The sequence below is a fragment of the Sclerotinia sclerotiorum genome, genomic scaffold (assembly GCF_000146945.2).
Source record: "Sclerotinia sclerotiorum 1980 UF-70 scaffold_11 genomic scaffold, whole genome shotgun sequence".
In the NCBI taxonomy this organism is placed as follows: domain Eukaryota; kingdom Fungi; phylum Ascomycota; class Leotiomycetes; order Helotiales; family Sclerotiniaceae; genus Sclerotinia; species Sclerotinia sclerotiorum.
The window spans coordinates 237,982-254,072 of NW_001820825.1; the positions used below are offsets into that span (position 1 = coordinate 237,982).

At 42.1% G+C, this 16,091-nt stretch overlaps 5 protein-coding genes across 5 annotated transcripts; 2 read left to right on the forward strand and 3 right to left on the reverse strand.

Annotated features, from left to right (window-relative positions):
• Window positions 1-52: 52 nt before the first annotated feature.
• Window positions 53-618, reverse strand: SS1G_08216 (hypothetical protein; the record flags this gene model as incomplete). The annotated part of the gene is made up of 2 exons (XM_001590426.1): window positions 53-501; window positions 600-618. 2 exons carry the CDS (start codon window positions 616-618, stop codon window positions 53-55), a joined length of 468 nt encoding a protein of 155 aa, XP_001590476.1.
• Window positions 619-1,807: 1,189 nt separating this feature from the next.
• SS1G_08217 (predicted protein) lies at window positions 1,808-2,563 on the reverse strand (the record flags this gene model as incomplete). The annotated part of the gene is made up of 4 exons (XM_001590427.1): window positions 1,808-1,913; window positions 2,000-2,057; window positions 2,109-2,172; window positions 2,525-2,563. 4 exons carry the CDS (start codon window positions 2,561-2,563, stop codon window positions 1,808-1,810), a joined length of 267 nt encoding a protein of 88 aa, XP_001590477.1.
• Window positions 2,564-3,174: 611 nt separating this feature from the next.
• On the reverse strand, window positions 3,175-4,372 carry SS1G_08218 (hypothetical protein; the record flags this gene model as incomplete). Its single annotated transcript, XM_001590428.1, has 4 exons — window positions 3,175-3,797; window positions 3,860-4,007; window positions 4,076-4,252; window positions 4,304-4,372. 4 exons carry the CDS (start codon window positions 4,370-4,372, stop codon window positions 3,175-3,177), a joined length of 1,017 nt encoding a protein of 338 aa, XP_001590478.1.
• A 2,240-nt stretch (window positions 4,373-6,612) lies between these two features.
• On the forward strand, window positions 6,613-7,913 carry SS1G_08219 (hypothetical protein; the record flags this gene model as incomplete). The annotated part of the gene is made up of 5 exons (XM_001590429.1): window positions 6,613-6,805; window positions 6,877-6,906; window positions 7,073-7,366; window positions 7,519-7,709; window positions 7,896-7,913. 5 exons carry the CDS (start codon window positions 6,613-6,615, stop codon window positions 7,911-7,913), a joined length of 726 nt encoding a protein of 241 aa, XP_001590479.1.
• A 411-nt stretch (window positions 7,914-8,324) lies between these two features.
• SS1G_08220 (hypothetical protein) lies at window positions 8,325-11,818 on the forward strand (the record flags this gene model as incomplete). The annotated part of the gene is made up of 3 exons (XM_001590430.1): window positions 8,325-8,385; window positions 8,439-8,509; window positions 8,561-11,818. The coding sequence occupies 3 exons, from the start codon at window positions 8,325-8,327 to the stop codon at window positions 11,816-11,818; spliced, it is 3,390 nt and encodes a 1,129-aa protein (XP_001590480.1).
• Window positions 11,819-16,091: the final 4,273 nt, after the last annotated feature.

Below are 16,091 nucleotides of genomic sequence, written 5' to 3' on the forward strand. Positions count from 1 at the left end.
AAAAGTTCATTTGCCGCCAATGCCATATGTTTTCACCCACGCGATGAGTTCGTTAGGTTTTTGGCCTTCCGAGTCCTTTGAGTCGTAGATAAACATCACAGCCCCATCCGTAAAGTGACTGGATTTCAATGCCACCCCCAAAGTATTCGGCATATGCTCTTCCGAGGGGCAATCCGTATCCTAATCCAGCGATCGAGCTACTCTCGCCTCCAGCACCTGACAAAACATTCAATGCATCCATATTTCCATTGCTGTGACTTTGTCCGGGTAATTCGTCTTCTTCCGAGAATGTTGTGAATGAATACGACCATACGTTTGGCAATACCTCTGGGCTAATTCCACCTCCTCGATCTCGAATACGTATCGTAATTCCGGGGGCGGAATCCTCAAAAGGCTTGATGGAAAAGTTAGAATTGTCATCTAGAATTAGACCTGAGGTAGACTTGTTCAGCGAATCATTTGCCGCAGAGAGCTCTGGCTCCGCAGCTATCGTTATGACTACTGGTTCGTTAGATCTACCAGACTCGACGGTCGCGCGAAATGCGTTTTTCAGCAATTCAGTAATTATATATTCTAAGTGCACTGGCACAAATGCAAACGTCGTCTCCGGCTGCCCATCTATAATCCAACTTGGTCGGACGCCATACTTGAGCTCGCAGATTTCTGACACAAAATTGCCACACGAATTTACTATTGACGCCGGGTTAAGAGCTGTATCTATAACACCAATATAAGATGAAGAACTTCCAGGGTCGGGCTCAGTATGGCTTCCTTGATGTGCTTGAGATGAAAGATGTAATGCGATGTGTTGCTCTGCAATCAATCGAGTGCCTATCCGGGCACGGAGATGCTCGTCCAAAAATCGTGTTACTTCGGTCGGGCTTATATATTTCCTGCATTCGAGAAAACCTCTGGCAAGAGTTGGAATGGTATGCGAGTGCGTTTCGACAAGGTCTGCTAATACCTCGGTGAATCTTATTTCATCTTCCAACGTAGATATGGTTTTGTATGGTAATAGTGTTGACAAGGAATGGAGATAATTGTTGTAAATCCTCGAGATGTTCGGATTGGAGACGACTATGAAAGGCAGGTTCCGCAAAGCTTGTATCCGGTGCGCAAGACGATTCGGGAGGAGATCGAGGGTAAAGTTTGCAGATGAAAACAATGCTACCGTAGATAGTGGCGGTCGGCCATGTCTGCAAACCAAGTAAGCATGTGTGTATACATATCAAGCAATGTCCAAATCCACACTTCACTAGATCTTCTAGCCTCAATGCATGTAGGGGCTTGCTCGCAAGTCTTGCTATCTCATTATCTGCAATGATGGTTGAGCTTGGTGGATGTGACCATTTATGGGCTGACGGGGACGGGTAACGATTGAGGCTGGCATATCTAAAGAACGATCTTGAATGGCGGATGTTCTGGCCACGATAAGACCGCGAAAGAGGAAGGTAAGAATTCATGACAGCATTGGTGGTGTGTGTGTTTCGTGTGGAAAAATTGGTGTACGGTCGGAACGTTGTTGCACAAGAAAGTTGTTTGGAACCCTAAAAGCCTTGTGACAAGAGAGCATAGATCGTTCTAATCCCGTAAATGCCCACACCCACACACATATATATAATCATCGCAGCTTTGATCAATGACATCAGAAGCATCTCAATATCGCATTTAAAATTACCCTTTCTCTATCTATCAATACATGTATACCTACCAACATATGTATATTTATCAATATATGTATATCTACCAGCATATGTATATTTATCAATATATGTATATATATATCTAACACTTCAAGCTGCTCTTTCTAATCTGCTTGGGTCGTAACTTCACCTTGTCCATCCTCAATTGTTTTGAAAGTCTTATTTTCCATGATCGTAGATACGGCAACAGAATCATCAGGGAAGTCGATACTAATTCACCTGATTAGTAAGGTTACATGCAGGCGAGAAAGAGAAGGAGAAAAGGGAGAGAGACGAATGAGGAAGAGCACTCATACATAAATCCCCAATCAAAGTCATTGCCCTCTGCAATACTACCTCCATGGTCTTTGGCGACTTTGAGAGCCCTAATATATGTCAGTTACTGATATGCAGATAGTGATGCACAATAGACTTGCTCTTCGTATTTCTCAGGGTCGTTGGACTTGGTAGAATCCTCTTCCAGGGTGATCTAGGTCTTGAATCAGTACATCAGACGATAGATATCTTGATCAATGTTAATTACAATGTATTGTGGCATCTTTGACGTCTGGCTAGCAAGGTTCTTGGTGGTGATGTATTGTCGTAATGTAATGATGAAGCAGTTGAATTTGGGTCTCAGCCTTTCAGATGGAAGTGCAGATGAAGGTTTAGATGGGATAATAATGGCTGGAGGACAGTGACTTAGACTATATACTTACTCTGTACAGCAAATGGCGGGGGAGAGGACTCATGACAGCCTGCTGGGTACTTCATACGTCATCACATGAGCTGACACGTCTGCGGGTAAGGAAGGGGCCAGCTTTCGAAAGCTATTGGCTCACAAGATTACCAAGAAGTGTATAGCAAGCCGCGTGAGGCATTGTAGAGGTGAGTAGATTGGCTGAGGAGGATTAGAGGATTTGAGGCTTTCCAGCTTTAGAAGTACATCTTCCAAGGTTCACACTTTTGATATGACATGCATGAAGTTCCTCGTCAGGTGTTATCGATTGCATTTCTTCATCTGAATTTGCTAGTCTAAAATTCGGTCCAGCAGCCGTTCCAATAGAATAGCCGGTAATCTTAAAATCAACTTAATTCTCATTCCCATACCAATATCCGACAAAACGGAAGGTAGGTTGCACAATGCAGATATTTTTAGGTAGGTCGGTAGGTATCTATATCCTTATCGCGATGCGACAAGTTTCGATTGGCGCCACAAAGTAAGGTTACGCCACATTTTCACACCTTCCTCACTCTGATGATAAGGCTGGACGGAGCACGAGTACAGCAGAATTGATCACCAATATATATATAGACCATAACAATGCTATTTTTGTATCAAAAAAAAAAAAAAGTAAAAATATATTCAACCTATAAACAAATTCTACTTCGATGGAAGCCCAATACCTAATATACTTGCACCATATCTAGAACCACCCAGTTACTAGATGATATCCTAACAAACTAGAGAAACTGAAAACCCAAATGTAATTTAAACACCATCGGCGAAAGCCCCACCACCAGCCGCAGTATCAATAACAATACTCTCTTGCAGACCGCATACCTCAAACAAGGCCCTTGGTGTAACGTTCTTTGGAGTTCCTACGACACCCTCGTTCTTCAAACGCACGAAAGTCTCTTGGATAGCCAACATGGCTGGGGCGAGAGCAGCGAAGGAGAAGATCATGATACGGAATCCCATCTCTTGTGCCTCCTTGGTGGTGATGATAGGAGTAGCGCCGTTCTCGACCATGTTCAAAAGTATTGGCCATGGGGCGAACTCCTTAACAGTCTTTGCAGCCATCTCCTTTGAAGTGTAACCCTCGAGCAAGCCAACATCTGCACCAAGCTCACGAGCAACCTTCAAACGTTTGACGCACTCATCATAACCAAGTTGTTGGAGCGCATCTGTGCGTGCAATCAACACAATATCGGATTTCATGGCATCTTTGGCACCCTTGGCGGCACGAATTCTCATGTAGTACTCTTCTTCAGGGACAACCTTCTTGCCTGCAAGATGGCCACAACGCTTGTTTTGAATTTGATCTTCGATATGGAATCCAGCAACACCGGCTCTGATGTAGGCCTTGACGGCTTTGTCAACAATGAGAGGTCCTACAAGTTGAAGATTAAATGTCAGCTTTTTCTTTGGTTTTCTCGTCTGTGATTTTACTTACCACCGTATCCGGTGTCCATATCAGCAATCAAGGGTGGTCCAAAAGGGTCGAGGTTTGCAATCATCTCAGCGTGGTCCTTCATGTCGGAAAGATGAGCAATGCCGAGATCTGCCATTCCAAGGCGGGAAGCAGTAGTGCCTGCTCCGGTCTATCACTGGATGTTAGCAAAGTGTTGTTCCACTGGGTAGCTAGTCCTCCCAAGGGATCGGAACGTACCATGTAAAGAGCTGGGAAGCCAACTTGAAGGGCAACTCGGGTTGAGATTCCATCATAGACACCGGGACAAACAATCAACTCATTCGAGTCTCTGAGCATGTTCTTCAACTTGGTGGCACCGGTCTGGTAGACTGTGGTAGGTGGCGCAACAACAGCTCCATCTTGAGGACTGGAGACCTGGAGAATCTCGATTAGCTATGAACAATCACTTTGAGGCATCTTGCATACCGAGAAGTCAGTGACAGCAGCCGTTGGCTTGTCCTCGACGATTGGGAGTGCATCCATGATGGGAGCCATTGTGATAAGTCGAGAATGAAGTAGTGGTAAGAGTTGATGTTGGTGTTGATGTTGTTGATGAGTGTGATGTGGATATGTCACTGTGTTGTTGCTGCTTCTGGTCGAGGTGACTCCAAGCAGCGAACGAAGGGGCTTTATAGATTTCTACGACAGAGTCTTCCCCGCATCAATCTACTGTATCAACCTTCTTTGCCTCTCCCCATCTACCAGTGGATTATTTTTCCGTCCAGTCAGCACCATCTAAAGACGAGATGCGCCCAAAGGACGAATCTCGACCCTCACTGATCGACACCCAATGTATCATCTCGCAGAGTGAGAACGATAATGTAACGTCTTGGTACTGTAGTTCCAGTCGTATTCTACATCCACGAGGATATTGATGCAGAAAATCCCTCAATGTCACGTCCTTATCACATCTTCTAGATTGGCTATCACCGTTTGATGCGAGTGCTAGGCGTCATCACTCCCGCTGAAACAATACCAAGGGGTACATGAAGAATCAACATCAGAGGCGCGTATGAATCTACTAAGATTATACTAAGATTTACTAAGATATGCAGGCAGAACATGACTCAATGCCCTTACCTTGTCAAGCAATACCAAGGAATACATGAAGAACCGAAATCCAGTTGACGTTAAGACTAGTTATCCTGTAAAGCAATACCAAGCGATGCAGGCATTATCAGATATTGCATCTCACTACCCTACAAAGTAATACCAAGGGCTACAGGAAATTTTAAAGCCGAATAATTCCTAAGTACCCAGCCCTTGGCGATAATCTCTTCAAGCTTATTCTCTCGCTTGACAGTCATTCAGGCCCCCCCTCCCCTCGTCAAATTCACGGGTTCGTGGAGGATTGCAATATCGGTCTCCACACAGAATAGAGTTTGCTATATCTTAAAAACTAAGTTATCGGTAATTCATTCGTATTTCGAGGGCTCGATCTGAATCACCAGGGTTTTGATAAGCCGGGCCGGTGTCACAATTTGTCGTTTTAGTATCATATTTTCCAGCCTTCAGCTGCATTTTCTTCATATATGGTTACAGCGCTAAAAAGGCCCTTTTTAATTTGATCAAAGAGACGCTCCAAGAGCCAAGCTGGTCCAGCCAAGACTGACCTATCCACAACATGTATCTTACCCTACTGTACGAAAAAACAACATCACCAAACTAGGCTGTGATGTCCCCAGAATAATGTGTCATTATTTGGTCAGAAAGTGATATGTTGAGTTTAACTACAGCGGTGTGTAAGACTGTAAGGTCTGTGACACGATAGTTCAGCAGATGGGAAAAGGGAGGCTACCTGTCTAGTGCCCGCCCATTTTTTGCGGGAAGGCTAAGAGCTGAAAGGGGGCTCGCATAGTGCTCCACTGCTTTCAAACGGCTATTAGCGAAGATGGAGCACGCAAAGATGGAGCACGCAGATTCCCAAGGAAAAGACAAGATAACGGACTGGCCCGAGTTTTTCTAATGCATGAGGGAGATTTAGGAGATAAGGTTTAGGTGTTTAATTCTTTGCCTAGACTTGTCAAGATACGGTATATTAAAATTCAGCAGTCATCAGCCGTTCCTCACCACTCAATGGGGGCAATGGCAGTCACCACCAGTCATCACCGGTCTTGGAAATAATTGGCGTGTGGCGATGTCGGTGTGGCCCCGCTATCTACGATATGTAGAAATAGTCCCGATCCCCTCTTCCTTCACGGGTAGCGGAAACAAAGTTATGGAAATTCCGGCTTGGCGGGAAACGATGTTACGCTGATAAACTAAAGTTTTTCGGATTAGGCAACGTGGGGGAGATGGGCAATTATTTTATTTTAATTTTTGCAATTTTTATAATTTTTAATATTTTTTTTCCATGATGGATTGGGATTGATGGATTCGGTTCTCCGGTCAACTGAAAACAAGAAAAAAACTCCGCTGATGCGCATTTCCATAAAGGAGCGGGTTTGGCGCTTATCTAGTTATCTTAACTATCTTACTACTAAAGTATCTCCGTTTTTCGCCCGCTTTCTTTAACCCTACTTCGTTCGTACGCCCATCTTCAAATTCATTTTCGTCCAACTTTCCCATTGTCTTCGGAAGTCTTTTGACCGAGTCAGACGAATCAGATTATCAGACGAATTGAATTAGTCGCATCCAAGTTGAATCAGGTTGAATCAAGTTGAATCAAATTGAATCCAGTCGAATCAATCCGAGTCAATCGCAACACATTTAACGCCTTTTTACACTTTTTCATCATGAAGGAAACAGAAGACTCTCTGCCACGTACCAACAGTGTGGACATTGAACGATCCGATAATGGAACTGAGAAACCTTTTTCTGTGAGAATGAGAAAACATTTTGCACAAGAAGTAAGCACAGATCATGCAGATATTCTCATGTTGCTTTGTTGTCTCATCACTGGGTTCTTGGATAGCACGCTGTATAATGGTATAGTCGAAATTCCCTCACAACGCGTGTAATAGTAGGGTTACAGCTAGCTGACAATGGAATGAATATAGCCTTCAAGACCTTCGTTTCTATGCAAACTGGTAAGTCATCACCTCACGACTTCTTAAATTCTTACCCTGTCACGCCACTCTTACATTCATTTCTCCATTTCTTTTTCGCCAGCAAATTCAACATTCAACAAACAACAAATCACCTCCACGATGATTCACCATGTAACTAGTTCAAAAGTCTAATCATTTGGTATAGGTAACACAATCTTCTTAGCTCTTGGCGCATCAGGACAAAACAACCGACCTTTTGGTTGGGCACGATCGCTCATCTCCATCGGTTTCTTCTGCATTGGTTCCTTCGTCTTCTCGCGATTCCACCGCTTCCTTAACCCCCTTCAACGAAGTACGCTCGTCGCTTCGTACCTCCTCCAGAGTTGTTGTATCTTGCTGGCAGCCAGTCTGGTTCAAGGCGGTGTGATTGAAGGCGCGGTACCGGCGGGATTAATTAATTATTGGAATCAAATTGCTGCAATTGCTTTGTTGAGTTTCCGTACGTTAATTTTATTTGGCTCTTTTGCTCTTTTCGTTCGTCGCGATTTTTGTGATCTTGCAACTTTCTATCAATTGTTGCATTTTCTAGAATCTAAGAACCCCTTTCCTTAAAATCTACCCACCTCGACCCCACTTTTAACACTTTCACAGAAGCCGCAGGCCAAATCGTCTCATCCCGCCTTTTGGGCGTGGGAGAAGTTCCTACTATCGTCATCACCTCTCTTCTGTGCGATCTCTTATCCGACCCAGCTCTATTTGCTCGCCCATCAGCAAACGTTAAGAGAAATAGACGAGCAATCGCTTTTACCTTGACACTCCTAGGCGCGATTGTTGGCGGTTGGGTGAGCAAGGTTACAAAGAGCGTCAGCCCTATGCTCTGGGTTGCCGGTGGCTGCAAAATTTTAATGACGCTGACCTGGGGATGCTGGAAGCAGAAGGTCTAGAGGAAAGAAGTTTCGAAGGTTGCATTTGGGTTATAGAGGTTTAGAATTGTACATACTGATGAAAGATATGGGTAATATGATTAGATGGGTAATTATGAATAGAATAGAATTAATATATAGAGGTATAGATGAATATAGACTGTCAATTAATCACTTTCCGCAAGAATGAATGTGCAAGTCGTCGCCTCTTCATCGTTTAATCAAGATCTAATTATTTCCTCTGTATATCAGCCAGGCTAGCAGCAGCTAGCTGTTGCTAGTCTATTGAATATAGCTGTTATATGATTATAACAATCTCAATTAAAATCATGAATTTACCATCCTTGTAATTTGATAAGTGATAAGAATGTGTATCTCTGCTTGGATCTAACTATTAATGGCTTAGCCTCTGTGATCGGAGCTGAATTTTCCGATGGGCAAGGCTAAAAAAAATTATTTTGAATCTGGAGGAGAATTTCGATATTGTCGGCGCATTACGAAGTTAGCTGTTCCAACTACTTCAACTAATTCATCATGGAGGAACAAAAGAATAGGCCTCATAGGGCTCCTAAGGAGAAGAAGAAGCAGACTGGAGGTTAGTAATTACTATCTCAATTGATCCTCTTCCTCTGCTAACATTACCAATAGACCGAAATCCAAAAGCATTCAGTTTCGCAAACCCAGGAAGATTGGCAAAAAGTGCTGCACGATCGCATGATGTATGTTCGAAGCATTTAGAGTTCAATGCGCCAGCTTATTAACTTTCGCAGATCAAAGAAAGACGTCTTCATGTTCCTCAAATTGATCGATTGCCAGAAGAACCCCCGCCACGACTCGTTACAATTGTTGGACCACCAGGTGTGGGAAAGACAACTTTACTCAAATCTCTAGTCAAACGATATGCGAAAGAAACACTATCCGATCCACAAGGACCAATTACCGTTGTTACGTCGAAACGTCAAAGACTTACATTTGTAGAATGTCCGAACGAACTCGAGGCTATGGTGGATATGTCAAAGGTAGCAGATATTGTACTATTGATGATTGACGGGAATTTTGGTTTTGAGATGGAGACTATGGAATTTTTGAACATTTTATCTTCCAGTGGTATGCCGGGTAATGTTTTTGGAATTCTTACACATCTGGATCTCTTCAAGAAACCCCAAACTTTGAAGGATGCGAAAAAACGACTCAAGAATCGATTTTGGAGCGAATTATACCAGGGTGCGCATCTATTCTACCTCTCTGGAGTTATCAATGGTCGTTATCCGGATCGAGAAATTCATAATTTGTCAAGATTTATTTCTGTCATGAAAAATCCTCGACCTTTGATTTGGCGCAATACACATCCTTATACGATTATCGATAGTTTCAGGGATATCACTCACCCTACGAAGATTGAGGAGGACGAGAAATGCGATCGGACGGTTGTGTTATCAGGATACTTACGAGGAACAAATTTTGCCGCACAGGGTCAAAGGGTTCATATACCTGGGCTTGGGGATTTTTCAGTCTCTGCTATGGAGGCATTACCTGATCCTTGTCCTACACCATTTATGGACGCCGCAATTGCCAAAGCGTCAGGCAAAACTGGCAGGCGACGTTTAAACGAGAAGGAAAAGAAACTTCATGCACCCATGTCAGATAAAAGTGGGTTGAAAATTGATGGAGACACTATCTGGATCACCCGTGACAAGGGATTTAATTTTGACGCGGATGCCGAGGATGAAGAACGTGGAGAGGGAGAAGAGATGATTGTTGGTTTGCAAGGGGAAAGAAGACTTTTAGGTGAAACTGAAGAGGGTGTGAGGTTATTCAGTAATGGTGAGACTATCAAGTCAATTCCCCAGGAAGAAGACTCGGGAAGGAAACATCAAAGATCCGCAAGATTTGTCAGCAAAGACCAAGATTCGGATAACGAAGATTTTGGAGATGTTGCCAGTGATGAAGAATTTGATTCTGGTGATGAAGCAGAGATTACCGAAGACAAGTTAGGAAAGGCATTTAAGAAAGATAAGGATGAGGCTGGTGGTGATATTGAATTCGCTGATAGTGATTCGGATCTTGGTTCTATATCTGGAGAAGACTTAGATGATGACGAAGACAATTCAGACGAAGATTCAGATGATGAAGATGGAGCAGCTCGTTGGAAGCAAAATATGTTGGAAACTGCTCGCAAGCTTCATGGACAAAGAAAGTCATACCGAACTGCAGATCTAGCAAAACTTATGTATGATGAATCGCTTACACCTACGGAAGTACTCCAAAGATGGAGAGGAGAGATTGAAGAGGAGGAGGATATTGAACAATCTGAAGATGAGGATGAGTTCTTTAAAAAGACCGGTGGAGAAGATGAAGATGCCATCATGGATGATCGGGCAATTCCATTCCTTGATTACGAGGAGTTGGAGTCAAAATGGTCTGTGGAAGATAACATTGAAGCACTTCGAAAAAGATTTGCGACAGCTGATTTATTGAAGGGCAAGGGTAATGGCAGCGGTAGTGATGATGATGAAGACGAGGAAGATGAAGATGATGAGGGTGATGGAGAGTTTAAAGATTTAGAAACTGGTGAAGAGCACAAAGCAGACGAACCTGAAGATATTGATGCCGAACGAGAGAAGAATGCCAGGAGGAAAGAAGAGCTCAAATTGCGATTTGAAGAAGAAGACAGAGATGGATTCAACAATGATAAAGCAAACGCAAGACGAGAAGCCGGTGGAGATGATGAATTTGGTGAGGATGAATGGTATGATGCACAGAAAGCACAAATCCAAAAGCAACTCGATATCAACAAGGCGGAATTCGAGAATCTTGATGAAAGTCAAAGAATTAATGTTGAAGGTTACCGCGCCGGGATGTATGCGAAGATTGTTATCGAAGGAGTAGCATCTGAATTCGTTACTCGATTTAATCCACGAATGCCAATCATCGTTGGAGGTTTGACACCCACCGAGGATCGTTTTGGATTTGTACAGGTCAAGATTAAGAGACACAGATGGCATAAGAAAATTCTTAAAACCAATGATCCTCTCATCATTTCTCTTGGATGGAGAAGATTTCAAACTCTTCCAATTTACAGTACTTCGGACAATCGAACACGAAATCGTATGCTCAAGTATACTCCAGAGCATATGCACTGTTTTGGTACATTTTATGGACCATTTATTGCACCCAATACTGGATTTTCCTGTTATCAATCATTTTCCAATAAGAACCCTGGTTTCCGAATTGCGGCTACCGGAACTGTCATGACGGTTGATGAAACTTCCGAGACAGTCAAAAAACTCAAGCTTACTGGTACGCCGTACAAAATTTACAAGAATACTGCTTTCATCAAAGACATGTTCAATACCTCATTGGAAATTGCCAAGTTTGAAGGAGCTTCTATCAAGACTGTCTCTGGTATTAGAGGTCAAATTAAACGTGCATTGGCCAAGCCGGAAGGTTATTTCCGTGCTACATTTGAAGATAAGATTCTCATGAGTGATATTGTCTTCTTACGAGCTTGGTATCCGATTAAACCTCATCGGTTCTACAATCCCGTTACCAACCTTATCGGATGGGAAGGTATGCGATTGACTGGGGAAGTCCGACGTGATCAAAATTTACCCACGCCAGATCAAAAAAATAGTCACTACAAACCGGTGGAAAGAGTAACTCGACATTTCAATCCTTTACGAGTTCCACGTGCCTTGGCAGCAGAACTTCCTTACAAAAGTCAAATTGTACAAATAAAGAAACAGAGTAAACCTACGTATATGCAAAAGAGGGCAGTAGTAGTAGGAGGAGAAGAAAAGAAAGCGAGAGATTTGATGCAAAAGTTGATGACTCTTCGTAATGATAAGGTGGCGAAGAGGAAAGTGGCAAATGAGAAGAGGAGAGAGGTGTATCGGAAAAAGGTGGCGGAAAATGAGGAAAAGAGGGGTGAGAGGGAGAAGAAGGAAAAACAGGAATATTGGAGGAAAGAGGGTAAGAAGAGAAGAGCTGATACGGATGGTGGGGGAGGTGGAAAGAGGAGAAGATGAGTAATGGAGGGAGAGTCCTAGACTCCTAGTAAGCTGGTGTTGTTTTGGGAAGATGCATTGATTGGTTGCCTTGTGCCTTTTAGCTAGCTAGCTAACTACTGTATGTAGTCTATACCTAGGTAGGTATACATAGTTTAGATAGGTATTTGTTATTAAAATGTAAGACTGACTTACCATTATGAATATCATTTCTATGATTTGAATTTGTTGTCTTGGTAATTCTAGAGAAGATGATATCACATCATCACATACATGTAAGGTTAATAATTCTTCATTTGTAATTTATTGGTATAGTATGGTAGGTATGGTAAGATTATGCTGTCATTGTAAATTATCATTGTGAATCATTTGTAAATCATCACTTGAATGGTAAGATTATATCATCAATCACACCATAACCATATATTCCAAATAAATCCCATTCGGTGATTCCAAATCTTCAAGCTTGGTATAAGGTTATCACATCATAGGGTTACAGTGTATTGTATTCCAAATCCGATGTAAGAATCTTGAGATTCCTAGTATCTACTTTGTAAGGACAGTAAGGTTCTTCTGTTAGAGTTGTGTAGTATAGTATCCTATCGATAAGGTACTGTGAGAGGTAGATACTTTTTCTCTTTGCATGGATGCCTAGTAGATAGATAGATACCTAGATAATGCATACTCCGTATATACGAGTATGTTCCTTATGCCTTCATTCGCATTTGATTTTTCCTTTTTTTTTTTTTACCTAGGCTAGGCTATTAGGGTATGATTTTTTCTATACTAATACTAAATACTACTCTGCCTACAGACAGAATATACTATAACAAAAATAGCAAGTCCTCGCGTGGGGCTGATTTTGAGTATGAGCACTTATCCCTCCCTAGGTAGGTACTTTACACTCCTCCGTATCACTATCCGAACAATCCCTACCCATTACACGAGGAACACTAGTACTACCGTACTACGGATACGGAGGTAGACAACAAAATAACCTTTCAAGCCTCCAAGCCTCCAAGCCTCCGAGCTCTCAAACCCCCCAAATCCCAAGCCCTCAAGCCCCAAGTCTCGAACAGCCAAGCCACCAAGCCCTCAGCCACTCACCTGATAATCTTAACCGCAACTCTCTAGACTATCGACACAGACAGCATCTAGTCCCCTCCGCTCCCTAGGTATCCTTCATACTCCGTAAACAGCCCCCCAAAAAAAAATAAGGTTAACCAAACCCCTCCGCGCCAAGCTTTCTCTCACTCACTATTCCGTTCCTGGTGTACTCCGTATACCTAGGTATCCAGAAACTAACATCCAATACAAACCCGCCAAGCTCCGCCAGAAGAAAAGTGCCAGATTTACAAGATTGATTGATGAGATTTGCCCGATTTCTCTAACCACTGGCACTAATCCACTTAACCACTAACCACAATTCAGTTATGATTTTTACGAAAATACGAAAATCTTCATGCCAAGCATTACAAAAACTATAAATCTGCTACCTATGGAATGAAATGAAGTGAAGTGAGATGAAAAGAAATGGAACTCTCGGCCCGCACCTTTAGGGTTAAACTTTATTTTTTTTTTTTCCTTTTTTTGGTGCTAGAGTTGACTAGATTTCGTATTGATTGAACTTTGAAGGCTTTAGGTTGTTCTTCAGCCTCTATCTATTCCGTGCTCGCCGTGCTCGTCTGCTGGAGCCTGGCTGTCGTCCGTTCGCGCACTAATTTATCTACCTAATCTACCCCAGGATATAATTATAAATATATATCACATACATCATTCAAAGACATCATAGATCATATCCATCTAAATAGCCAATGCCAATGCCAATGCAAATACAGATACAGTATGAATTTCAATTCTAATCCTAATTCTTAGCTTACTTACCTACCTACCTACCTACCTACCTACTTACGCTAAAGAGCAAAGAAGGTACTGTACCTAAATATTATATAGTTATCTAATCTTTCATATATACATACATACATACATATTATCTAGGCACACTCTCAAAAACAGCGCAAATCGCGGATCGGATAGGATGAGCACGATGTTCATGTTCCTTTCCTTATAGTCTAGCCCTTGCATATAAGGATTGGGATTGGGATTGGGATTTAGGCTTTAGGCTTTAGGATTGATAGTGGACAGACACTATGTGTGTGGGTGGATTGGTGGGTGGGTATGTATTGTGCTAGTTATCACTTGTGTATGATAGTATGATAGTATGGTGCAAATTTACGAAGATCCGGTATAGTATGGGACGGCACGGTATATACGCGTATTGTTGCTCTATTTAATATGTCTTGCCAAGATTCCAGATTTCAGATTTCAGATGAAGATGAAGATGAAGATGAGATGGGATGGGATAGGCGGCGGTAGGGAAAATTCTCCGATATAGGGATCTACATTCTAAATACCTATTTTCTATGTTCATACTTGATAGATAACTTGATATTTACTGTATGTATGTATATAGGCCCGTGTAGGGGATTGATTTGATTGTGGTTCTGCTTGCGTATGCTGGAGTCGTAAGGAGTGGTCTTGGCATAGTTGTTACTTGTAAGGAGTTGGTAGGGGATAAATAGGGAAGGAGTAGGGGAGTAGGGAGCCATTACTAATAAGTTTAATGTACCTAGTAGATCTATGGAGTTGGTTTTAGATTCCTAGTACCTATGTATGTATGTGTATAACTCTAGTATATGAATTGAAATACGGAATACTCCGTCGTCCATTTGAATCTGGAAGATGAAGAAGAAGAAGACGATGAAGTTTTGGCATGTACAGTGTCAGTATGTACTCCGTTTCCTTACCGGTAACTCCATATGTGGAATGCAAGTGGGCGGGGGAGAGAATTTAAGGTTATTATGTATGTATGAATGAACCTTTACTCCGTACTTTATCTAGATTCTAGGAGTATCTTATCGAATTAAATACCTAGGTATCTAGGTACATAAATTTTTACTCCTTACTCCTTGTTCGAACCTATTTAGTATCTAGTAATTTAGTATCTACGGTCCGTACCTAGATTTCCTTAAAATCTAGTCCTAACAATTTAAACTTTTAACCCCTGATTTCTCTTTTCCTACATACTACCACTCTGCACTACATACATATATACTACACTAATACATAATCGATAAGCTAAGTGGGTATGTGTGACATGTGTTTCCATCTGCATGAAACTAAACGTACGTACATACATATTCTACCTACGGTGTAAATGTAAGTATAAGTGTAACCGTAACAGTGTCCAAAATAAATGTAACCATATGTATGTCTCATTCTCACACCTCAAATCTTCTTTCGGAGAAAAGGAATGGATACCTATTAGATTATGATTACGCAGTAGAAATATGGATCTTCGATGAGAAGTTACCTAGTCACTAGTTCAGTTAGTAGGCTCAGTCAGCACTCCTTACGAACGACTCGACTCGCGAAGTTTTCTTCTGTCTTGTTAATCCTAGCCTCCGATACCCGCCGATTGACATGCTGGATTCTAGTCTCGAGGCGGTTGCTTACCGTACTGTACTTTACTGTACTCGTGCCGTTTGCTGCTCAGAAAGTTTATCTTGGTAAGGCTATCCACTTATTGTCTAGGTATTACTATTCAATCTATTCATTCAATGATTGATTTATTGTGGTTCCCAAGGTTGGCATGTGCGGAAGTGGAGCGTGGGATTTTTAAATTTTTTAATTGCTTGGTCGGTGGGTGCCTGCTCTGCGAGAGAAGGTTTGTCTGTCCGTCGGTCGGCCTTTGACAAATTGACACTGATAGATTTGATGGATTTGACAGTTTCTTGACATGTGCATTCATGGTTTGGGGGTTTTGACTTGCTTGACATATGCATTCATGGTTTTGTTTTATGGTTTCTGCTCTTGACATATGCATTCATGGTTTCCAACGTGGCATAACATGGCATTGCCATGCCATGCCATGCATTTCGTATTTCTGTGTAGCGCTTGGTGTGGTGGGTTTATACTTTTTATGGCTTAGGGAGGTTTGGATTTGTTTATTTATTTATTTGTTTTGAGTGGGGTACAGATGGGAAGGGGGTTGGTTTGAAGGGGAAAAGAGTTTGAGAGATGGATCCACCTGTCTAGTAGTCAATTGAATAGAATGGAGTAAAAGTTTAAATGGTCTTTAAATGGATACACCGTAGGGCCTTGAGAAGGGTCCTACCGTCCTAGTAAAGATCTTCTTCAACCTACTATCCAATCAATATGAATGATATTGCGATATACAACAAACAAATTTGCAATCCACAATCTCCAACCTAAAATCACGATATTTGCCATA